This window comes from Coturnix japonica, chromosome 1, assembly GCF_054131305.1.
Source record: "Coturnix japonica strain WE chromosome 1, WE-NBRP24, whole genome shotgun sequence".
NCBI lineage: Eukaryota > Metazoa > Chordata > Aves > Galliformes > Phasianidae > Coturnix > Coturnix japonica.
This window is the reverse complement of record NC_140663.1, coordinates 159,278,542-159,303,745: the sequence shown is the minus strand read 5'-3', so window position 1 is coordinate 159,303,745 and position 25,204 is coordinate 159,278,542. Positions and strand designations below refer to the sequence as shown.

The window sequence follows — 25,204 nt, the reverse complement described above, 5'->3', positions numbered from 1 at the left end:
CACTGGCACCAGCAATACACTTCATCTTCCACACTTAAAACTGGATTTTGAAATCTGACTACATTTTTCTCTTGCTGTAGCAAAAGGATGGGGAAGAACCTAAATCTTGTACTACTGTACACAGTCATCCAGCAGATCCTTATAGGTAAAGGACATGCTAACAGAAGGCTGTAACAGGGACCCCCATTTTGATAATGCAGTTGCTTATTATCTGTGCTGAAAGTTGGTCACTTCCAGGTGAAGCTGCAATATTGCTCCTGTTCCTGGCTGTGACAAGTCCTAGGGTCTGGCTAACAGTACTCACTACAAGAAAAATAACAAACCACTAGACACAAGCAAGATTGGCTGGCTCTAGAAAGTACCAGTCATGTCCTGTGCTTGTATTCCCACTCCAGTAGCTCCACTGGAAGAACAGACCTCCTTTAGTTTTGTTACTGCAGACAAAATGCTCCTGCTACACAAACTCTTTCCAAAAGCTACATGATTAGTGACACTGACCATTCAGCATCCAGTGACATGGAGTCTATGCCACAGTACACCAATACAGGTTGCACCTTTAGGAATATAATCCCAAAAATAAAAAAACCTCTTACCTCCCAACTTCAGCTGTCCGATTCCCTGAGTCTAAAGTGAGATTCTCTGCATTACAAGTTTTAACCTACCTAAGGGTAGCTAAGCACTGGAATAGGCTCCCCAGGGAGGTGGTTGAATTGCCATCCCTGGACGTGTTTAAGAGCCGTTTGGATGTGGTGCTCAGGGATATGATTTAGTGGAGGGCTGTTAGAGTTAGGGTACTGGTTAGGCTGCGGTTGGACTTGATGACCTTCAAGGTCTTTTCCAACCTGGGTAATTCTATGATTCTGTGCTTACAGGGTAATGCTTTCAACTCCCTGCACAGCTGTTCCCAAGGACACAAAGCCATTTAGGCTGGAAAAGACCCTCAAGATCATCAAGTCCGACATCAAAATGACCTCACAAGTGCCATCACTAAGCCATGTCATTTCTACACTGTTACCCTTTTTTTTTAATAACTTGTGCATGAACAAAGGCACAGCCTTCATTATCTGTCACCAATAGTAGAAAGGACAACGCATCACAAGTACCAAGAAACAGCTAAATCCCACAAGTCAGAAAATACCAGTAAAATGAACTTTATTTTAAAGCCCATTAAAAGGCTTCACAATAACACTAACAGAAATAGCATTTCCTTCATTTTAAGCACCCCACATGAAAAATGTATTGTTTAGCAAGAGACGAAACGTAAGCGTTTCTGCATGCTACTAACACATTCCATCTTATTATCTGATAAATGCTTTGGACTGCAATAATCAAAAACCTCAGAACAGAAAATCTTATTCTGCAAAGTCCTTACAAACGGGACAGACACTGGCTTTTACTGACATACCCAATCAGATGTCCAGATGAAAGAAAACTACCTTGGCATCTACGAAGGTTTCAAATACAACCTTTTGAAGGAACAGTATATTTCAGAGCAAGTGCTTCTCTTCATCTTCAGTGATGCAAATGGTTAAATACTGCACAGAAGCTTAGTATGAACTCACAATTCCACAGGAATCTGAAAGTTACCAAGGCAATTTTCCTTTTAGGATAGTCATGACCAACGCTATTACTATTCTTTCCTCCCATAACACAACATATTCCAGACAAGTTTTAAGAAAAAATATAAATAGTTCCCCAAACAATGCATTCCCAATCCCGTGATCATGTACAACAGCAAAAATATCTTCTGTCATGGGATGAAATAACTTGCTTCAAGTGCAGTGATTTAGTCCAAATCCATGTTAACAGTGTTTTGATCACCTGGATGACATTCACCATTTTGTTGAGGCATGTCTGCACTTTTGTCATCTTCTCCCATGTCTTCAGTTTTATAATCGCCCTGTTCACTTAATGGGTTTTCTTCCTTAGGAGAATCAACTTTTGGTTTCGGTTGTGTCACAATGGGCTCACAGACATTGTTCAACTCCTGAAAGGGAGAGGAGAAAAAGACGTGGGCAGAGCACGTATTAAGGACACATGAAGAGTCTCATGCCTAAAATGTTGTATCAACCTTGCTTCATTTCCCCCAGCCCAAAGTGATGAGTACACACTGTACTCTGAAATAAACTGATCTACATCTTGAAGTTCTACAAGCAAAGATTTTCTGTTTTTTAGTTTAATACATGTCTGTAGGGATTTCCCTGAAGACCACCTTGTACTTTCCAATAAAAACTCCAACTGCCTTTCAGTAGAACACCAACAGCTCCACAGAATTGCAAACAGGGTAGCGCAGCTCCACTACTTTCTGCCAAACCACATTTAGTTTATATTTTACCCTTCACAAACATTGGTAAAGTAAGATGAAATATGAAAAGAAGGAATTTAGAGGAGAAGCAAAACGAGTCAGTCTGGCTCTCAATTTTCACTTTTTGCTTAAAGTAATAGCCTTCAAAATTAATTTCTTTTGGTACTTACTTGAAGCTTTGCCTTAATTTCAAAGGAACGCACAGCTGGATCCTGATCTAAGCTCTTCTTAGCCTGTGCACTCACGGCATTGTTCATCCATTCTATCACTTCACTCACACACTTCTCTACTTTCATCATTTCCATTTCATCAATGTGGATGTATTTTTCATCCTGCACAAATAAATGTTTCACATCAGTTAATAAAGTCAAGTCATGAAGTCAGTGACAGCATAAAGTTACTGACAAGAATTTCCCAATTATTTACAATTTATCATCAACTTTACCAAGTTTCAAAATACATGGCCAGGCAAATTAGTGTTCTTAACAAGGCTGCTTGAAGTACCTCTCAACTTCAGGAGTGCTCCTTTTGATGCCACAGAAGCAGTTACACAATTAATTGTTAACAGAAGGACCTGCACTACAACATGACCTGTGACTTAAGCTGAAAATTTAAACATGGATTCAGTTTACTTGAAATAGCTAATTTCATTGAATGCAGTATGCTTTTTAAGACTGTAATAGTACTGCATAATTTCAAGTCATAATTATAGTCTTATAACGCATAGCTTCAAATACATAAGAATTTCTCTTGTGAGCCTCAATCTAAGTAATTTTGAGTGTTTTGAGCTGCCCTATTAAAATTCTAAAGATGATACTCAAGGACTAAGTCTACCAAAGGCAGGCATGCTTATCTAGAAAGTCATCTTTAAACAAAGGTGCCATAGAAGAAACATGTATATGAAAGCATTGGATGCTTTAGTGTATCCTGAGTCACTTTTACATCACTGCACAATATCCAGTTCTTCTGGGAACAAGAATGGAAGAACACACCTTTGAAGAGATTAGATCGCCTTTCCAAAGGTCAAGAATCAGACCACAGCCTGACCTTCTCCCCTCTTTGTCAAAGTACTTTTTTTTTTTTTGGCTTGAAAACATCTAGAAGCATCAAGCAACTGAAGATACAACACACTGTGTGAGGTTTTATTGTGTACTGGGACTCACTTGTGGTGTTATATATAAAACCTATATAACAGTAGAGCGTTGCTCAAATACGGAACCTCCGCCAGCTGGTGGGACTCAATGAAACCGTATGTGGTATTAAACAAAAAAGGTTCTTTCAGGCCACTCACTTTATTCCTGAATTCCCCAGCTATCGCAGCATAATACTGCAGCCTGTGTCCCAGTTCTTCTAATAGCTTTGGTCGCTCCTCTGCTTCGTGATAGCGCATTTCAATTGGAGTACCTAATTTCTGAAAAAAGCAATTTGTGTGTGTTATGCATTTCATTAACATTCATCAACATTGTCTCTTGTGGTATTTTGGAAAGTTTGCATTTTGGGTTGTTTTGCATCCTAATGGACCTACCTTTAAATCCTCTAGTTTGTCTACATACACCTGCTTAGCTTCATCCTCGCCCTCTTCATACAGCCAGCCTTCTGTCTCTGTTAGGAGTGCAGAGAAGCCTTGCAGATCCTACATGTTGAATTATATTCACATGTCAAACATCAAAACATGCAACAATTGATTATGCTTCTCTTGTAGAAGTGTAAATACAGATAAATACGATAAATAAATAATACAGGTAAATACAAGAGTTTACGCAAGAGGCCAAGAAGTTAGTTTCTGTTGTAGCCTTCAACTAATTAAGTCAACTAAATCCCAGAGTCTAACTGGGAAACATACATCTACAACACTGGCAGCTTCAATGGCTACTTGCCTGGATCTAGACCAATGCTTGGGCTATGGTTTAAACTCATTCACAACTTCCCTTTCTAGTCACCATCATTCTTTAAAGCAAAGCAAGACTTTGTTGCATAAGGAGTCAATGGAGTCAAGTCCTCAGGGACATGCAATACTTGCTAACCATGAGAACTTCAGTTCTGCATCACTATCAGTCATAAGCTAAAGACAGGCTGAAGGAACTGGGCTTGATCAGCCTGGAGAAGAGAAGGATGCGGGAGAGACTTCATCGCAGCCTTCCAGAAATTAAAAGGAGTTTTCAACACAAAGGAAATCAGCTTTTTGCACAGGTAGATATGACAGAACAAGGGGAAACTGTTTTAAATTAAGAAGAGGGAAATCTATATTAGGCATCAGGAAGTTTCTGGTTTGTTTTTTAACTAACTAAGAAGGTGCTGGAACCACAAGCCCAGAGAGATTGTGGATGGTTCAGTCCCTGGAGGTGTTTAAGGCCAGGTTAGTTCAGGTTGCCCAAAACATCTATTACCTGATTTTGTGGCTGGGCACCTTTCTTATTGATAATCCTTGAGGACCCTTCCTACCCAAGTCAATCAAAGATTTTTATGATCATACAAATGAATTTAGATCTATACCCATTTTCCATGACAAGTGTATGACGAGTAAAGTTAGACTAAGGAATACAGAATTGTTATTATCAATGTTTTCAGGGAAGCTCCTCAAACTATAACGTACCTTCTCACAAACAAATTTCTCATATGGTCCAGACAGTTTGTCCCTGAACTCATACACATATTCTTCCACTGCATTCTTGGCATCATTTCTTTCTTTTTCCAGTTTGTCTTGCATAATCATCTTACCCTGTGAGATCACGTAAAACACTTTCATTAAATACTTATGTTCAAACGGTGTTCTGTAAAGCACAGCTGCTATAAAACACAGAAGCAATATGAGCTAAAGCTTCTGGCATTCTTAAAGCTGCAGGGGACTCACCTGAGGAAACAGCGCATCATTTTCTAGATGCAATGGCTTGAACAGACCTGTGACGTTATTCTACAGACCAATGCTCTAGTACTATTGTTATAAACAGCACTTCAGCACAGCACTTACTAGCATTTGTCAGTTATGCGTTAAAGTTGGAGTACTATAAGCTCACTCAACTATTTGAGTCTACACTCTATATAAAAGATCAGAGGTTGCTCTGAAAAGCAGAGCAATTGTTAATAACTGCAATTAAAAAAAGCAGTCCAAACCACATTAACTCACCTCTGTTTCAATATACATATTGAGGAGATCTTTTCCTAACTGCCAAACCAAGTTAGCTTCAATAGGCAGTTCCACATTCTTCACTTTTATCTTGGGTTTTTTAGCTTCTGGAGGCTGATCGCCTTTCTTTTCACTGGTCTAAGTTGGAGAGAAGAGAAATAAGATAACATTCCTGACTGATGAATTAACACCATGATAGAAACATCCATAGGGAAGAATGGAGGTTGTGTTCTTGGAGAATTTTCAAAGTGTATTGCAAGGCATTTGTCCTTTCAAGGAATAATATTTCATAGACAGTACTGAACGACACAGGAAGGACATTTACCAGATTTATCATTTATTTGCAGGTTTTCCAGAAGTGCCCATCTATAGCTTAGCACTTCATTGGTGAGGCTGACAGCAAAAGATTTTAATCTAAAACATTTCTCATATTACACAGATCAAAGAGCAATCCACTAGCAACACCACACAGGTGCATATTCTACACATTGATTATCTCCCCTTAAGTTTATAACTTCCCAACTCAAGGTTCTCTCAGCAGACTTAACTTTGGCCTCTAAAAGTTGTTAAATAGGTTGGAAATATCTGCTTTCCAAACAAATTAGCTGTACAACTCTATGTAAAGACAGGCAAAGGTAGAGAGACCCACATCTAGCAGGAACTCTGCAAAATTTTGTCATGAAAAATCACAAGATATACAGATCATTTTTGACAATTAAAAGATAAAAATGTATGAAAGTAGGAAAAAAAAAGTGGTTTTGAGTACCAAGTTCTTCACTTTTCTCCTGGAATGTTATCATTTTAAATGCCACCACCAGAGTATAACATTTTCAACAGAGTTAAAGGGTCACTCACTTTCTTGACATCTGGGATTTTGTTTTCTTCAGAGGGAGGTTCTGATGAAGGGGGAGACTGTGACGTTTGCTGACCATCAGTTTGTACCTGGGACTGTGTTCCAGCCTCACTGTTCTCTTGCTGGTTATTTTTCTGAAATGAAAGCCCAGGCACAAAGGATGTAGAAGGCATGTGCACTGGAATTTATCCAAAGTTATAGGGCACCACTTCTGACATACATACTGTACCAAGTGCCCTACAAATATTCTGTGCACACGCACATACACACGCTTTAACTAACAGAGACCAGGACCAGGTGTAAAAACGCTACCAGTGCCAGGCTGGCAGCACAATAGTCGCGTGTGTGCATTCTACCACCTTATTTTACAAAAAGTGGCTTTTAATTTATCGAGTCATAGCTTTATAAGGTTTTTCCTTAAAAAAAATTAACACAAAGTCCATGGTAACAGTGTTGCATTACTCCCCATTGCTCCCCTTCCCTTCCATGCTGTAGAAAAGGATTCAGTTTTCCCTTTCATAAGGTTTCAAAACTTCTCAAATACAAAGCATTAGTCACAATTCTTATTGAGACTAAGAACATCAATATAAACCAAGTTCTCCTACCTGGAACACTGATAACTATGGCAAGCGTAAGCAATCCCACCCTCAGGAGCCCACTTACTCCCATGTCGCACGTTGCCTGATAACTGACTTTGAAATCCACAGTTTTTCAGGATGGCACTAAGTTTCTCCTTTTCTTATGGAGACATCTTACTAATAACTGTGCACATCTCAGAATTAACCTCATTTTACCTCCTTAGAAGGTACTTCTCTTCCCAAATATGTACCAGCAGAACAGTTTCATCAGTAAGGATATCCACACACAATAAAGGCCAACTCACATCGCTTGAATTTTCAGCGGGCATCTGGTCCTGAGTTTCCAATTCAGTCTCAACACCGACATCCTCGTTATCTTCACTTTTAACTGGTTCTACCATGGATGCAGTGGATACGCTGAAAATGCCATGAGTATTGACACGGACTTTCACTTTAACTTTAGACTTCTCTCCATCTTTCTGAGCTGCCACATTCTGGATAACATACCTACCTGAAGTGAAAAGAAACTGTACTCACTAAGTGTAATAGACTAAGTAACATTACAGGACAGTAATGCTTTCACAAAGCATTTCACAATGCTTTCTTCTTTGATACCAGATGCTTTTTAAGTACTTGACCCCATCAATAGTATCCATGCTAACTGCATGGCTCCCAAATTAAACAAATACTGTGAAAAGCAATAGACACATTATTTCTCTATCAACCTCACCTTCTAAACAGAGATAGAAAACATTTTTTCATCAGTGGGCAGATTCTCCTGTCATTAGTAATACAGAATCAATATAAAAGTAAAAGCTCGCTCTCTCTTTGCTTGTGGTATCTTTGATACTATGATGGAATGAACAAAAACTAGATAGTAAGATTTTGCCTAACAGAAATACTGTGGTAGATGCCTTTTTAGTTTTCCAACACAGGAACAGGATTTCTAAAAGCATAATAAAATAATAATGCATTTTTCCCTTTCAGCTTCTAACATCCATATAAAGGCAGCCATTACCTTTTACTCTAGGGAGAGCTTATGAAGAGTGAGACTTCTGATACTCATTTAAGAGCATGTTTGTTTTTCTGCCCACTGTTCTATGTACATCACCAAAACAGTGACCTGGAAACTTACTCTGCTTCACTGACATTCTCACAGGCTGGATATGCACATGCTCACATGCATCACTTCACCAGTAGATCTGATCTTCCTGTATATCAGCTTTTATAAGCTTACTTGCAGGCCAAAGAATATAATCCCCTACTGGGTAAATCCAATAATACTGAAGTTGTGACCTGTCCTCCTTTAGCAGTCTCATCAGAGCTCCTGATTCACTCACACAAGCTACTAACAACTGTGTTCTGAGCAAAGACTTGGCTGGTGAGTAAGCTGAAGCCAATCAGATTTTTGAAAATCCATGCTTAGTTTGCTGTGCAGAAGTTGCCATCTCATTTGTTAAAGCCATAGAAATTTCACCGGCACAAGCTGCATTACTGGCCTTTAAAGGCAGAGTTAACATGAAAGGAAGTCGCTGTTTCTCTGACTACAAAATATTGTGCTGGTTTCTAAGAAATGGAATTTGAACTTTGTGACTCGCTGTGAACCAACCACAGCACTCACTTCAACACAGGGAAAATTATCTGATTTTTCCTGTTGAAATAACTTTTACAGGTGACTTCGTAGTATATGATATAGTAGCTGAAGAACCGGAAAGTAAGATTGCAATGTTTTACACCTATGTATTCTCCCAGCCATTTCAAGAACATTTATAAAGTTCATTTTTAACACTGTAATTCTAGTGTAGCTATCATCTAAACATACTGTTAACCAACAGAACAGCTGTACTATGAAATACCTAACCAGTCTATAACTCAAAGACAAAAAACCAAAAACAAATCATCTTTTAGTAAGAGATTTTTAGTAAGAGATCTTGTCATTGCTTCTACCACCCTACAAATATTGAGATCCAAGTGCAGTAAATGTTAAGCTTTTAAACAAAACCAAGCAGTTACTTGACTTTTGTAAGAACTCCCAGCTTGATTTTATCATGCAAACATCCTTTATCTGCATTATAAACATAAGACCGCCAATGTTTTAATTTGTCAAAAAAAAGACTTGCCCTTGCTGCCAACACAATTAAAATCAACACTTTAGCCTTGAAGCTGCTACTATTTAATGCTGAGGAAGGTCTAATTAAGGTAGCCTTACATGACATCCAAAAAGAACAGGAAAATGCATCACTCAGTAACTCAAGATTCACTATGATTTCAGTGTTAATTCATATTTAAGTTTTCTACATATAGGAGATATTTTTCAAGTACTCATAAGGATGCTTTAGTAGAAAAGAAAACATGTTAAGAAGTTATCTCACAAAAATAGTCTCATTCTAGTCCTGGGTGTATTGCTACAGTTCATTTCATCAGACTAAAACAACTTCTGAAGCAAATCAAATTTGGAATTGGTCCATCTATGGAATTAGGTATTTGTTAATAATTGAGTCCTCCAGAGACTGAAAAGTGCAGCAGTATAAATGCTATTGCTACACAGTTCATTTCAGACCAGCACTGATTTTAAACAATGTTAGACAGCAACATTTCCAGTACAAATACTTACCAATTTTTGACTCTGGATATGGGACTCCATTAGGATCAGAATAAAAAGCTTCTAACTCAAATGGACCTTTCCTATAGAAGGTAAGAACTTTGGAGAAAGGTGCTGCATGATTTCTGCTGAATACCTCATGAACCCTACAATTAGAAGAAAACATCATGTAGCAGAATATAGAATCATACAATTGCTCAGGTCAGAAAAGACCTTAAAGATCATCAAGTCAAATACTAAGGTGAAAGACTGATTTAGCATCAGAAAACTTCAAAGAAACATCACTATGCTTTGGCATATTTGCCCTCTGGAAAAATTCAAAGAGGCTTCACAGCCATACTGCAAAGAAAAGAATTACTGTTGTGTACTGTAACCAGAAAAAAAAACCTATTCAGCCCATTCTGAGTCTCAGAGAAAAAGTTCAGGTATAGGTGGCAATTTGGTGACAATCAATAGACTTCCAGCATTTGTTTTTCTTCCAAACTTTAGGGTAACTGTTGAGCCTCGAATAGCATAACTGAAGTTATGATTTGCAGCCTTCCTTACTTAGCCTCAAAAAGCAAATGACAGCCCCATTACTACCTTACTCATTTAACTTCTGTGGCTCATTTGAAAACCCTGACACCTGATTATTATTCATTCCTTGATATGACAAAGACAGCCAGCTTTAATTATGTTCTCTGTCTAAGTTCTGTCTATTGTCATATGCCTGTCTGATTCTAATTGATTCTAAATCCCAACTCCTAACTATAGAAAGATCCCATCTACAAATTCAGTGTGAGAAAACAAGAATTTCATCTAGAACATCAATCCAGATTGCTCCTGGAAGGCTGAGAGGGAACAAAGAGTAGGTCCTGATTTCCATGACATTAAAGACAAAAGAAAAACTTGAACTGAAAAGTGCTTGTAGGGGAAAAAAAATTAAAATGAAAAGTCCCTCTAGCACTCCAGATTCCCCAGAAGTTAATTTCAGATCTTTCAACACCCTGAACAGGAAGAACTACTTCCTTCATGCACACTGCCATTAATAACATCGGTCAGAGTCTTGAGATGCTGCAAATGCAAGGAATTGCTCTTAAGAGGCCATAGCAGTTAAATCCTTGCTTCTGGTTTTCAGCCAGATAAACAGTATCCATGCAAGTTCACAATGTTTACATAGTGTACAATGGAAACAAGGAATCTGGATAGGTGTTAAGAGAAACATGCAATAGAAAAGCCAAAGAAAAGATTTTCTTGATCACTTTACATTTCAAAACCTAACAGATAAGAGTAATGCGAGGCAACATATTAGTTAGCAGCTCAAAATTACCTTTCAAAAAAAAAAAAAATATGTTTTTAATATATAATATATAATCATCACTAAAATTTAACCTGTGCCTTTACAACAAATCACCCACTACCTCTCTGGTACACGATCTACAGACGTTCTGCATCAGAATGCAGAGATCCTGCTTTACATGCAACCCAGAATATTGCCCTTGAACTGAAAGGTTGACAACTTCAGAGAACAGCAGTTTGAGCCACCTACCCTTCAGTGTCCTCTGCTTCTGTGTTCCACAACAGAGAGATTGGGAATGGTGTAGCATCTGTCACAGAGAATTCTCTCACTTTAAAAGCTGGAGAAAGAATTGCACACTAGAAGAAAAAACACACACTTACTTTACAGTTGCCTAACTACTCTGGTACTTGCCTCCAGGAAATTTAAACATCTGTAAACAAGAAAATGAGAACTGCAGTGACTATACTAGGTGAACTGCTTGATTTCAGTGGAGTGCAGTAAGAAAAAGAAAACTATACAAATGTTCATATTGTTTGGGTTAGCACCACTTTCAGCATTACTCTTACTGCAGCTTGTGAAAAAGGCAGCTGACTAAAGGAACAGTGGAAATGTAAAAGAACAGAAGTTCTGCATTAGTTAGCCCTGAAAGAAGCCTTTGCTTTACAAATCCTGCTTCTTTCCCTGCAGACAACTGACTGCCAGTAATGGAAAGCAATTGGTGAAATAGGATAAAGAAAAGTGCAATAAAAGAATGCGTAAAGCAGGAAAAAAATGACAGAATGAATGGTTTGCCTATAAGATACAGCTCATTATAATCTGTAAAAATAACTTACTGACGGCAAGGGGGAGGGTAATAGAATAAAACCAGTTTCATACTGATATCAGAAGCATACTTTATACCAAAAAATGCAAATCTGTAGTGTTTTTGGCTCTTCATAGATATTCTTGCACACCTCATTGATAAAAAACACCCTCAGCTTGTCAGTGACTATTACATTCCCCTCATTAAATAGTTTGTTCTTCTGAAGAGATGAGCTGGCTGTTTACAGAACACACCCAACAACTGCACCACAGAAGAGTCTTATTAGAAGACTCTGAGAACACATGTTCTTTCGAACACCTTTAAGGGACCACTTCAGCCATTTCTCAGGAAATGTAATTTTTTACTTTAAGTGCTGCCAGTACTGTACCTGCAGAGCGCAGCCTCTAGCTATGGCTTCATCTGCATTCAGCGTTGTACTGACATCTTTGCCAAAGAATTTAGCAATCCTCTCTTTGACAGCAGGAATGCGGGTTGCTCCTCCAACAATCTCTACAGCAGTCACATCTTCCACTTTCAATTGTGTTTGTTCCATTAACGAAAGCAAAGGCATCTCTATCCTTTGCAGGAGGTCAGCACACAGTTCTTCAAACTGAGACCTAAGAAAAGAAGTGTGTTAAACCAAACCACGCCCATTGCACCACTAAGATCTCCTGGCTCGTTTTTTCTTAACTAATTCTGATCAGGTTTCTTAACTACACTTTAAGGCAAAAAGCCTTAAAGTCAAGTCCCTGTGAGTAGATTAAATTGACAGCCAGAGACAAAGCAGTACATGAACAGCTGCATACAGATTTTCATATGCTGCTATCAAGGTAGCACAGTAAGATAAAATTACTGTTTGGGCAGGTGTAGCGTGTATGACTCTCAGCGCAGGTTACAGATTGGAGCAGAAAAAACACTCATATTCCCTTTAGAAAAAAAAAGGGACTTTACCTGTTTTCTAAATAATGGGGAAAAAAACCCCAACCAACCACACTACCCTCTCCTTTGACAGTAGTTAAAGGACTGACTAGGAATTAGTTGTTCCCATGAGCCCATGTAACAGACTTCATTGACATTCCAGGCATAAACAAGACACCCCCATGGTACCACTTCTGTCCTTCATTTCTTTCCTAATACCCACAGTTCAGTAAGAACAGGAGGGGAAAAGAAAAAGAAAACTTGAACTGTCGCTATCTTAAGAACAACAGGAGATCTAGGTTATTTAAAATACGCTGTGGACCTAAATATATGCAAGCCAACCTCCCTGCCCTGGTTTGCAGACTGCAGATTTTAAAACTGTGCCATCTACAGAAAGAATCCAAGGTTCCTATACACACATTCTTACACTGAAACACTGCTCTGGTAGCTGAACATTATATCTCAGCCTTCATTATTTCAACTTAAAAGAGCCACAGCTACTTGCACTTGCACTTAATTTTAGCACAGTTGCTATTGAAATGGAAATAAACACTTGGTTATGCAGCTGCTTGGGGGCCATATATCTTCAATATCTCCCATAGTGCTCACCTGTTCATTTTCCCAGATACATCAGTGTCATTCATGAAACACTCAATGTTTAGGGGAATGTCTGTGCTATTTGAACTCATTAGTTTCTTCAGCTTCTCACACTCCTGATACAGACGAAGAAGAGCTCGAACCTTTGATTTTGGATCCAGTTTGTACTTTGCTTTTATTTCTGCACAAAAGTAGTCTACTAGCTTTCCATCAAAGTTCCTTCCACCTAGGAAAGGGTCAAATGCTGTGCCCAGTACCTGGTTTGAAAGAACATAATTATTCAATCTAACACAAAACAGAAACAAAATAGAAGTCATCCAATACTGGCAAGGCTTTGTTTCAAAAAAAGGTGAGGGACAAGCCAGCCTACATTTCTATGCACAGGCTTAAGTATTCAAATCAGCCACATCTGTAAGGATTACTTCCACTGTAAAAGTAGAAAGCAATTTGAAGTAAGTAGGTGACAATCGTAAGTATTCGCAGTTTTAATCCATCCACTTAGCTTGGATGATGGTAGTTGTACTGTATACCTTGTATGGGTGTATTGCAAAGCAACCTCCAGCCTTTATCAAAAAACATACTAATGATAGATACTGAGACATCTGTACCTTCTATATCTCTTTGCCACTTTCTATGTATTAGATTATTTCAGAATTTTAAAAATAAGACAGGTTTCTACAGTAGTTTAGTGTCTCAAAGCCTTTTAATTTCAATCAATCTTACTACCTTCAGTTTACTCTTGTTGAATGCGCAGGCAGATACTTGAAATGCAGAATGTCCCATATCAACAAATACGACTATTCGTGGCTTCTCTTCAGGAGCTGGAAGGTCTTGTTTATAAATTCCATAATTCAGAGCCACTGCATAAGCAAATATCAGATATCAGTATAATCACTATTGAGTCTCCAGCTGTATGCCGTCATATCCTGTAACCATTAAGCTATAGGATCAAGAGAAACCAGACAAAACCACCTATACAAGGTTTTATCCATGTGGAAGGTTTATTCCATTATACATTGTAGGATCTAAGAAGAAAAAACCTTCCTCAGTCATGTATATGCTCTACCCCTAAACATCGAAGCACAAAAAACCAAGAATCGATGACCCTCTTAAGTACTGATTTCAATCCATCTGCTTCCTAACAGTTCACCTTTTAGCTTCTCATAGTAATCAAGAATACAGCATTTGATTTACAAAGGAATACCTCCCAGGCATGAAGATTATGTCCAAAAATGCTATGAATAGCCAAAAGAGGCTTTAAAATAGAAGAATTTTGGTCTATGCATAGTACCAGGCAGGGACAGATTGCAAAGAGTAGAACAGAAGCTAATGTGGCATGCAAGCGTATGGTGATCATGTCAGAGGACAGAACATTAAGGGTTTTGCTGAAGAGTTCTGGATCTATAGCAGTGTTGCAGCTAGGCAGAAGGTTGATGCACTTACTAAGAAAAACTGAATAGAGTTTCATCTACACAGTCATGTAGGAAAGGCTCCAATTTTGACACGAGATGGAATACATAAGAACATGCATTTGCACATGAAGAAATTCTGAGCTGGAGGTCAGGCTACCAGCCAGATTATCAGGCAAGGGAATTAAAGCATTAGCAAAGGTGCTAAAGAAGGCAGGAAAACATGTTCTCAAGAGCAATGTGTCACAGTCACACTGACAGCCTTGTATTAGGAAGGAGGGACTGGCTTGCCTGGTCACAACAAAACTATCTAGATCAAGGACAGCCAGGATTCCCACTGAGCAGACACTTGGGATTTATGGATTCCAGTATCTAGTGAAGTTCCCCTACAGCTGCTACACTCATTGTTATCACTGTAGATTTGTGAGGGGTCTTAATAAAAAAAACAACAAAACACTGGTACCAGCACTCATTAATCACTCCCATAGCTCAGTTATTAAGAGATGCTTAATTCAAAAGAAACTCTTATTTCATTGAATATATTGAAGTGCTATAACCTTAAGACCTAAATTCAATTACAATATGACTAAACAAGCTAACACAATGTATTTTTGAGCATGTTGAACAAGTTACCTTCATTGCCAAGCCACATTTAATGAGTAGGACTTAATAAATGACAGCAAACTTTATCCTTCATTAGAAAAAAATTCTGCTAACAGTTCATTCCATTGGCAAAGATCTGAAGATCTCTACTTTACCATACAGAATATTCATCTGAAAATTATTCTGGAAAATTCTTTAAGATACTACTCTACCAATATATGTTAAAGTTTATTAAATCCTTAAAAAGCACTTCATTTAAAGACATGAATCCAGGTGGAGTTCACAGAAAATACCTGCATGGAATGTCCACCCATCAAGCAAACTCTTCTCACTTTATCTGACTAATGTGGGGAGAAGAAAATTAATTGTTCCCTGGTAAAATTCTTCCCAGCTTTTCTCCCAGGAAACAAATGCTAATCATTAACTCATTTAAAAGCATGGAACAATGCTCTCTCCCCAGATGCCAGCAAGATATGCATGAAGACTTGGGTCATGAACACTTGCTTCAAGAAAAGACTAAAAGTTCTTGGTTGTACTAACACATTTTTAGCCTTGAAAACATTAGCAAAGGAGTTCAAGTGTTCAATTTTTCATTTTAAAACCACAGTTTCACTGACAAGAACTCTGAAATTAAGTGTTAACAATTAATCCGCAATTTCCTTTAAGAGTGCCAAGAACTGTGTTTTCTTCCAGGACACCTGGATACTACATGGACAAGTAGGCATTGCTGTGTGTGCCTGGACTAAGTACTCAGCGGGAGAACTACCACTAAGGCTTCATCTCTTGTATGCTTTCACATAGAGGACATGAAGATAAAAGACTAAAATAAAGAAGTGCTTAGAACACTTGAAAAAAGTCCTATTTTTAAAGCCAGCCCAGTTTCCCAGAGTAACTAGATGCATCTGCTACCAATACATGAAACTTGAAGAAACTGTTGTTTTACTGTACATACCAGCTGTCATGTCATTCATTAATCTAAGGCAGTTTAATCCAACAATCTGAGCTGCATCCAGAACAGACCTCCTTTCAGCATCAGTGAAAAATGATGGAACCTGAAGAAAGCAGGTGAAAATAGGAAGTTAGCCTCAGAACGTGAGACAACACAATTTGTGTGAGCATTTCCAAATAGGTGGTATCTATTCCTCATGTTCAAGGAAGTACTCTGCTGAACCAGGACTTAATATTCTACTTGATCAGACTGACATTGAATTAAACAAGCATCAGTTATTTTATACAATCATACACTAGCAAGAAGCAAATATTATTTGTATACAAGTGTCAGGAACATTAATGACTGCTGCAAAATATGAGACTGGTTTTCATGGAGAAAGAGATATGGAATAACCTCAGGCATAACTGGTAGATATTTACTATCCAAGAAAGCAAAATAAAAATACAGTACTGTAATGCAGATGGAAGAGATGCAAAAGCAACAACAAAAAGTTATAATTAATAAAGAATCTGCTTTGGCCAAAATTATTTTGGAGAATAATTAGCACGAGGTTCTGAAGGAACCTCTTGTCCTTTGTGGTAGCAACACTAATGGAAGGACAGCTGGACTAGATGATCCTGCAGGTCCTTTTCAATCTTGTGATTCCATGATTATGCTGTTGAAAACCTCCTTCAGATCTCTGCCACCAGCTTTTTGGACAGAGACCTGTGATATCCCTGGAGACTGAAACTACATCATTAGAGGACATTAACTTTTCAGATTACCGAATGGATAAACTCCTCTAAGAATAACAAAATACAATACCTCCAGATACAACTCCAGGTAGACTTGTTCAAAGAGGAAGTGAATGCGGAGAGGCAGATACCATTTTGTATTCAGACTTTGCAGTGGAATGACTTTTCTTGTTCTGAGGTCATTTTCTTGTGCAGTCATAAATTGACAAATGAACTGAAGTTATTAATTTCAGCTGCCAGATGGCAAACTCTGATAAATAAAGGCATCTTTAGCAAGTAATTTGAGTGTGTAGCCATGGGATAAAATTATAGAATAGTACACATCTGGATTCCAAACGTGTTCTTTGTGTTCAGATATTTCCCAAGAAAATGAGTTCATGAAGGGGCTCAGGAAATGAAATATGGTAGCAGCCCTGGGATTTCTTTAAGTCAAGAGCTTTAAAGTTAGTTAGGATTAACCCCTTTCTAAGTGCTTATCTGATGTTTCTATTCACGTACAGTGAAAAAGAACAAAATGCCCTCAATAGCTAAAGTTAAAGGACAATGTTCCTGTGCACTACAATTACTTACAGAAATAACACAGTCTGTAACTGGCTTTTTCAGGTTACTCTCTGCAGTCTCCTTTAATTTCGTCAACAACATCGCTGAAATCTGTTCCACACTGAAGATGTGCTCCTCATCCATGTACATGACCTGGATAGAAAAAAAGCAGGAAAAGTAATTCCATATCAATGAGAAGAATTACTTAGAGTTAATAGGTGTTTTGGTATGCTGTTAACTAATACTCTCAACCCTGACATGCTTAATTTGTTCTATAATGAACTAGAATTTACAATTTAATTTGCCAGTTCAGTGTCCACAGAAGCAATAATTCCATGTTCAAAATTAAAGCACTGAGAACCATACGAACACTATGGATGAAAGTAACAGCTGAGAGTTTGTGACTTTGAAAGTGACTGAGTCTAAAACACAAATAAGGCACAGTCACATAGTATTATGTCAAAAACAGTTGAAATAGCCAACTTTATAATTGCTATCAACTACAGAAAAGTCCAGAACTACCTGCAATTTTCCCCTGACATTTTTATAAGCCTGCTCAAACATTAGCAGTCTCTCTAGAGGGAGGAGCTGAAACAACTACAGTACAGATTACGTAGTATTTTTGGTATAAGTCCATAAATGAATCAACATTAATAACACCTATTGCAGGAAATGCTGACATCAGCAAACTACTGGTAGTGTAAGCAGGACTGGACCTGGAATAGTTGTACAAGACAGGCAGTTACTGTTGCTAGCATCTTAGAGGACACCAGACAGTGCTCTAAAAACATATCACTCATTTACAACCAAGGTTCTAAATTAGAGGCCATGCTACTTACCAGGGAGTATGTAACCAAGTGACTAGACTGTTACAGAGCATTCCACACTGGACTGAGAAAAGCTCAATACTTAAAAGCAAAGCCACGCAATCTCCAAATCACCTTAGCATCCTCAGCTGTTATGTTTGAGCTGGATGCAATATTTGCCAGCAGAGAAGCTCAGATTTCAGCAATTATTGCAAACAAATCTTATTTTGATATTTAGCACGCACCACTTAAATGTGGAAGCTGGCTATTCACACAAGGGCTCCTCTTCAAAAGAATGGTTGAAGAAAACCTTCAGGCTACTTAAATGAAGCCTGAATTTCCTTGAGTAAGTGCTGAAACAAACTTCACGCAACTACAAAAATGAAAGTGTCATATTCCAAACATACCTTTACTCCAACTCCACCATTCTTCATAGGAACCAAATCATAACTCAACTTTTCCTTTTCCTTCTGAACAAACGGATCATTAAATGCACGGCCATGGAACCTCTTGAAGTTAGACACTGTGTTGTGGGCATGAGTAATTTGCTGTAAAGAAGCACAAGACATTTACACATCTATCCTTCATCAACCTGCAGTGCTCAGTGTTGCCCTGTGTGCCCCAAGCATCAGTCACACTTTGTGACAAGTGAACAGTTGTCTTATCTGTTTCTAGTAATTACAGGAATTATATCTGGTACTTGTAACAGTTCATCACTACATAAAAAAAGGGGTAAAAGAGCTACATGACAGAAGATAATGCCTGTAACTGGCACTCAGTCACCAGTAGCCTCACCCCCAGTGGTTCACTTGAGATGCCACTACATTGAGCACACACTTCAGTTATCTTCAGTTATTAGCATCAGGCTCCCCATTCATTTCAATACTTATTTTTCCCCTGAGCTACTCTTAAACAGGGTGAGCTCCCTCCTTGTGCTCACCTAGCAGTCACTCCAATTCTTGCACCAGACCATAGGGCACAAATAGCAGAGAGAAGCATGACATTACTCTGGTACCAAAGTTAGCTTAAAGTACATACTGAACTGCAGTTCAAGAACCCCACAGAACCAACTGAACTACAGAAACATTCTTTATTAGGTTTGCAATGCAGAAGAGAAAGCAGGTAGCTAGGCTACCCTAAAAGAGATAGAAGTACCTCAAAGTAGAATGAAACCTACTCTATTGGAGAGAAGCTGTGGAAGCACATTGCTCAAGTAACTTTAGGCAGACACCAACAGATTAAACGATTGTAAGTCAAATAATAAACATACTGAGGAACAACATAGAAGCAAAAATAATTTCTACGTAGCAGGCAGAGAAGCACAAACACTCCGGTGGCTTTTACGGCCTAATTTAGAATAACACTCACAGCCTCTTCCAAGGAACAATCTTCAGATATTTTTAGAGTAATTGTATGCCATTAGATCTGCAGCACATTTCAATATCTTCCTGCTTAGTCACAATTAAGAAAGCAGAGAATTATGGTCTGTTAACTAATAGACTGCTCTCATCTCCAGGCTGCCAGGGTTACCTAAGAGGAAACAAACTCTCTGAAGACACACTCCAACAGCAGCTCTTAAAGGAGATTGTCTCTGACTATGCTCATAAGCTCCTGCATACAGTCCCACTGCTGACTGGTGAGCTTCTTTAGAAAAAAATTCTTAATTAGTAACTTGAAATGAAAGGAATTGTTCTATTTCTTGATTTGAGAAAGTAGCAGCTGCTAAGGGGCAGAAAATACAACTCCCAAGTCATTCAAATGAAGGAACTTCCACATCTAAGAAAGAAACAATGCGCCTGACAGGCAGTCAGCCAAAATGAACTGCCTCAGCAAGAGGAACAAATGCTCTGCATCTTTTATCATTTAATGTACCACATGCTTTTCTTTCCTGGCAAAATCTTTAGTTTCAACTGGTAGACAACCCAGCACAGAAGATGCAATATATTAACATAAGCTAAGGGTTGCCTCAAGTCACTCACTGGCATTCATCTCAAATATACTCCTTTAAATACAATTCTCTAAGTCAGTATCTTGTTCTGTTTCAGTGTACTTCAAGTTTTTGGTAGCATTTCATCAGAAAACAGCACCAAAACACTCTCAAGAGCTTCCACATAAGATTTAGATCCCTTCTGTTTTGATTAATGACTCATTATTGCACACAAGTGAATCTTATTAGTTTCTAAGTAAAAGCACATAGTAAGAAAACAAAAGCGATGCTACAATAAAGTTTCACTAAAAAAGGAACATAAATGTACGTAATGATCGCACCACTTCAAACATTAACCCTGAATTGAAGGAGCACACGTGTTTGTGAACGTGTAACCTATTCAGATTTCCTCAGCTTTCAAAACTAAGGGAGCTGTTACAGACAAGAAAGTCTCTTCCAATGCACTCTCCATGGAAACACACTGCAGTCCTTTCACCGCCGAAATCCACACAGACCAGCAGAGCCGCAGGCTCCTCAGTCCCTTACCAGCTGCAGTTACACAACAGATACAGGGCTTGACAATACCTGAGGATTTATTTAACAGCTATATTTAGCCATTCGGAAACACTAAGAGGAAAGCTATATTCTAACACACAAAAATACTGCTCTAATGGAGAGAGCGCTCAGCGTTTCTTTTTGTACCTACCAGAACTGCTCAAGCAAGAAAACCAAGTTATTGATACTTTAAACATTATACTTTTGAAAAACACACAGGCATTTACCTACCAGCAAAGGTAGTGAAGTAGCTACATTGCTTTAGGAAACCCCAACTAACGTTTCTACTTCCCACTTAATTTTAAACACCTTCACACAGCAGTCAAACATTTTCCTCCAGATAAAGGAGAAAGCCATAAAGAAGCACCAAGAACACAAACCCGATGCTCAGGTTGGAAGGAAATGAGTGTGTTCTACTGGAAAATATCACCATTAAAGAAACAGCGAGCAGGGAAGTTCCAGCAGAACCACCTGCGTTCCTCTGAAAGCAAGGCACTACAGCACATCATTTACTATATAATACCCTGAGTCCAAAAGGACCTATAAAGATCATAGAATTACCCAGGTTGGAAAAGACCTTGAAGATCATCAAGTCCAACCGCGGCTTAACCAGTACCCTAACTCTAAAAGCCCTCTGCTAAATCATATCCCTGAGCACCGAGATACAACTCCTTTATTACTTGATTTTAGCTCCAGCCCAGCAGCTCTCCATGCACCCCGGTACCTGAGCCGCCAGACCACCAGCTTCCCAACCACAACCACCTGTATGGAACCCACCTGGTTCTTGGCCGACACGCCGATAGCTCTGTTTTTGGATCCGAACGAAACCACCGACCTGAAAGGCACAAGGGACGCGGCTCAGCTCGGCACTAACAGCACACAGACCGCGTTCCGAGCAGCAGCAAAGCCCCTCCGCTCCCCCCCACACACCGCTGCTGTCCCAGCCCCCAGCCCCATCCCCTCACTCACGGCGTGCAGCGGTCGCTGAACTCGTTGGCCACCGTCTCGATACCGCCGGCCCGAGCCACCGCGATGTAGCAGCTCTGGAAACCCAGATCGAATCCCACCACAGCCATGGCCCTACCGCAGCCAATTGACCCCCACACCCAACCCGCTGCCGGCACTACTACCACCACCACAACCACGGCCGCCCGGTCGCAGCGCTGTGGGGCGGCAGGCAGTGGCGGATGGCGCGCAGGGGCGGGCAGCCGGAGCCGCCGCTTTAAATATGACAATGAGGCGAAGTTTCCAGAAACTGCGGCAACCACTCACCGGCTCCACGTGCGGCTTCCGCTTCCGCTTTCGGCTGAGTTCTCGAACAATTCCGACCAATCAGCGGCACCGGAATACCGTGACGTCATTTGTTGTCATGGAGATTTCCGACGCCGCCGACTCAGAGGCGTGGCCAGATGGGAGAGGCGGGGATGGGGAGCGCGGGCTGCGGGCTGTGGAGACTGTTGGGTCCTGACATACAGTGTAACCACTAGTTTAAGAGTCACTGTAGATGAAAGAAATAGATACCAAACATTCCTTTTTCTTCTTCATCCTTTGCTGCGAATTGTTTGCCCTTGAATAGAAATATGAAAATCTTGAGTGTTTGCCCAGATCTGCAGCTGGTCTCTAAAGGGAGAAAAATGTTGAGCTCAGTAGTGGATTTGGAAGTTGTTCTGCTGGCTCCATCTGTCCAATGGCTTAATGCAGTGCTGTGGGGTGCAACAATCACAGAATCAATGACCCGGGTTGGAAGGGACCTCAAGGATCATGTAGTTCCAACCCCCCTGCCTGGCAGGACCACCAAACATACACCTTTACTAGATCAGGTTGCCCAGGGCCCCGTCCAACCTGGTCTTGAACACCTCCATGGACGGGGCATCCACAACCTCCCTGGGAAGCCTGTTCCAGGGCCTAACCACTCTCCTAGTGAAGAACTTCCCCTAACATCCAACCTAAATCTTCCCTCCTTCAACTTAAAACCATTTCCCCTAGTCCTGCTATTATCAGCCCTTTCGAAGAGTTTACTCCCCTCCTGGGAGTAAGTTCCCTTCAGGTACTGAAAGGCTGCAATGAGGTCACCCCGCAACCTTCTCTTCTCCAGGCTGAACAAACCCAACTCCCTCAGCCTGTCCTCATAGGGGAGGTGCTCCAGCCCCCTGATCATCTTTGTGGCCCTCCTCTGGACCCTTTCCAAAATCTCCATGTCTTTTTTGTACTGAGGGCTCCACACCTGGACACAGTTCTCCAGATGGGGCCTCACAAGAGCAGAGTAGAGAGGGACGATCACCTCCCTATCCCTGCTGACCAACGCTCTCCTGATGGAGCTCAGGATCCCATTTGCTTTCCGAGCTGCCAGAGCGCACTGCTGGCTCATGTTGAGTCTTTCATCCATCAGGACCCCTAGGTCTTTTTCAGCCGAGCTGCTCTCAAGGACAACTCCTCCCAGGCTGTACAGGTGCCTGGGGTTCTTCCGGCCCAAGTGCAAAACCTTGCACTTTGCCGTGTTGAACCTCATTAGGTTCACCTGAGCCCAGCTTTCCAGCCTGTCGAGGTCCCTCTGAATGGCATCCCCTCCTTCCACCGTATCGACTGCACCACTCAGCTTGGTAAGTCAGCTTTGGCTTCAGTGCACTGGGATGCCAGTAAAAGAATGAGGTTTTTCTTGGCCTGGAGCAGTAGCATGTATTGACAGAGCTGTACAAATAGCTGACCGATGTTTTCAGCTTTTTAAGGATGCCTTGCACAGACAGAATATGTGGGTAGACTGATCAACATTTGTTTCATCTACTGAGGTGCTTGGCTTATGGTAAGAGAGGAGGTGACTTGGTGACCATAGTACGTGTTGTCTGGATTTTCCTTTGTTCCTCAGTTGTGTCGGTGCTCTCATGGCTGTGACTGTTAAGGGTTTCTTTAAACGCGTCCACACTCTGACTTGCAATCTGGTCTTCATCAGCACAGACACTGTTTTAAAATAGTAGTTGATCAGGCCTTTAAAGAATTCTTTTCGTATTCAGTGCTGGTTGTTCTATATTGTGGCATCTACCAGAACTAAAGGCACTGATGTGTGTTACTGAACAGAATCTGATTTGGGAACGAGGTGATTTCATCTGTTACGCAAGGCCTAATGTTGGTAAACTTTCCTGTGGTGTAGTTAGAATGATGTCACTGTATATGTAAGGAATATTTCCATTATAAAGCATTACTCAAAGAAGACTAGTTAATGGCCCTTTGGACGGCCAAAAGTACCACAGAACACAACACAGGAATCTATCGAGTTCCTAGGATTTCTGCTGTGTTTCCAAGGCCCTGAAAACTGAGATGTACAAAGAGTGCTGCCTTTACTGTCCCAGTACTGCTCCTGTGCTTAATCTTCATATTATAAATAAAGCAGAAAACAGGAAAGCCCATACTGTAATAGGCAGGCAGGCAACATCTGTGAATTCCACTAGAAGTAGACAGGTATCTGTACCATTGCTGTAGGGATTTCATGTTTGACTCACTTCTCCCTAAAACATACTGATATTCCTATTAGGTCACGGTTCTCCAGAAATATGACATGGATCCAGTAGTTTCCCTTCCTGTACAGGACTGTGCTGCAGCTCTTCTTTTTGTTTTAACATTTATTTTCATATCACTGTGTTAATAGTGTTTGATATTTACTATCATGTACATGAACACTTTGCAACTTGAGTGGAGCAGATGAGAGTAATATGTAAAATGCTGTGGGGATCTGCAGGCATATATATTTTCACATCAATATTACATTATAACATGAAATATATGCATATATTACTACATCATATACATTGTATTAGGAAATGCCAAACATTATTCAATTATAGGAAGCAATAAGTAACATATTATGCTTGTAAACAGCTTTGTGTTTTCATTTGGCCTTTTGTCTCTTCTGTATGTGAAGTATTAGTGATAATGTTCTGTAGGATTATCTTTGTTAATGCTTTGATCTACATACTTACACCGGAAAATGAAAGAATGAAGCGGATATGTCACTGAGGTGACAGTGTAATCAGCTTGAGGCACAGCCACCAATGGGTACTACTTTCTCAAGGCTGACAGCTGAGCTGCATTCTTCAGAGCATCCCTAGTGTGGGGAATATCCAACTTAAACAAAATGTGCTGCTTCTGGGGTAAGGTAAATAAACCCCACTGAAAACTCTCGTATGGCTCCATGGCTCTGTTTCAGCATATTTTAATACATAGCATAGCTTGGATCCAAATCCCAGTGTAACCAATGCAGTGGTGCTTTATTTTCCTGATGTTCTGAATGAGGTTTTAACACAAGAATAGCCTTATAGCCAGAATCCGTGGCTTTCTGTGATCTTTTTTCTTTTTGTGCTCAGTAAAACTTGTATTAAAATGGAGCAGGCCTTTCTTCCGAGATCAGTGTGAGTTCTTTAAAACTTAAGTGATTGCAAATGTTTCATCTGATTGCTGGGAAACTACCATTAATGTCTCCTTGGGTTTTAAAACAGTGAACCTAAAGAATGCAATGAAGGAGAAGGTAAATTAGAAGTTATAGTACCAAGGCTATTGAAAACTTTTCAGTTTTATTCACTTAAATATATAGATGTTTTAATATTTTCAGTTACTCAGCTGGATTGTCCT

General features: G+C 39.8%; 1 protein-coding gene across 5 annotated transcripts; it reads right to left on the bottom strand.

Annotated features, from left to right (window-relative positions):
• Positions 1 to 1,135: 1,135 nt before the first annotated feature.
• HSPH1 (heat shock protein family H (Hsp110) member 1) lies at positions 1,136 to 21,869 on the bottom strand. 5 transcript variants are annotated; one of them, XM_015852016.3, is made up of 18 exons: positions 21,554 to 21,869; positions 21,362 to 21,419; positions 18,510 to 18,650; positions 17,327 to 17,449; positions 16,023 to 16,122; positions 13,785 to 13,918; positions 13,071 to 13,315; positions 11,932 to 12,160; positions 10,991 to 11,097; positions 9,475 to 9,608; positions 7,166 to 7,371; positions 6,285 to 6,416; positions 5,430 to 5,567; positions 4,899 to 5,024; positions 3,831 to 3,938; positions 3,597 to 3,716; positions 2,476 to 2,637; positions 1,136 to 1,987 (listed from the first exon to the last, which is right to left on the bottom strand). In XM_015852016.3, the coding sequence occupies exons 1-18, from the start codon at positions 21,658 to 21,660 to the stop codon at positions 1,787 to 1,789; spliced, it is 2,571 nt and encodes an 856-aa protein (XP_015707502.2). In that variant the 5' UTR covers positions 21,661 to 21,869; the 3' UTR covers positions 1,136 to 1,786. The 5 variants fall into 5 exon arrangements, with proteins under 5 accessions (XP_015707502.2, XP_015707503.2, XP_085392413.1 ...); XM_015852017.3 differs by lacking the exon at positions 6,285 to 6,416; XM_085536287.1 differs by lacking the exon at positions 1,136 to 1,987 and having other exon boundaries at positions 2,604 to 2,637; positions 3,469 to 3,716.
• Between the last annotated feature and the right edge of the window lie 3,335 nt (positions 21,870 to 25,204).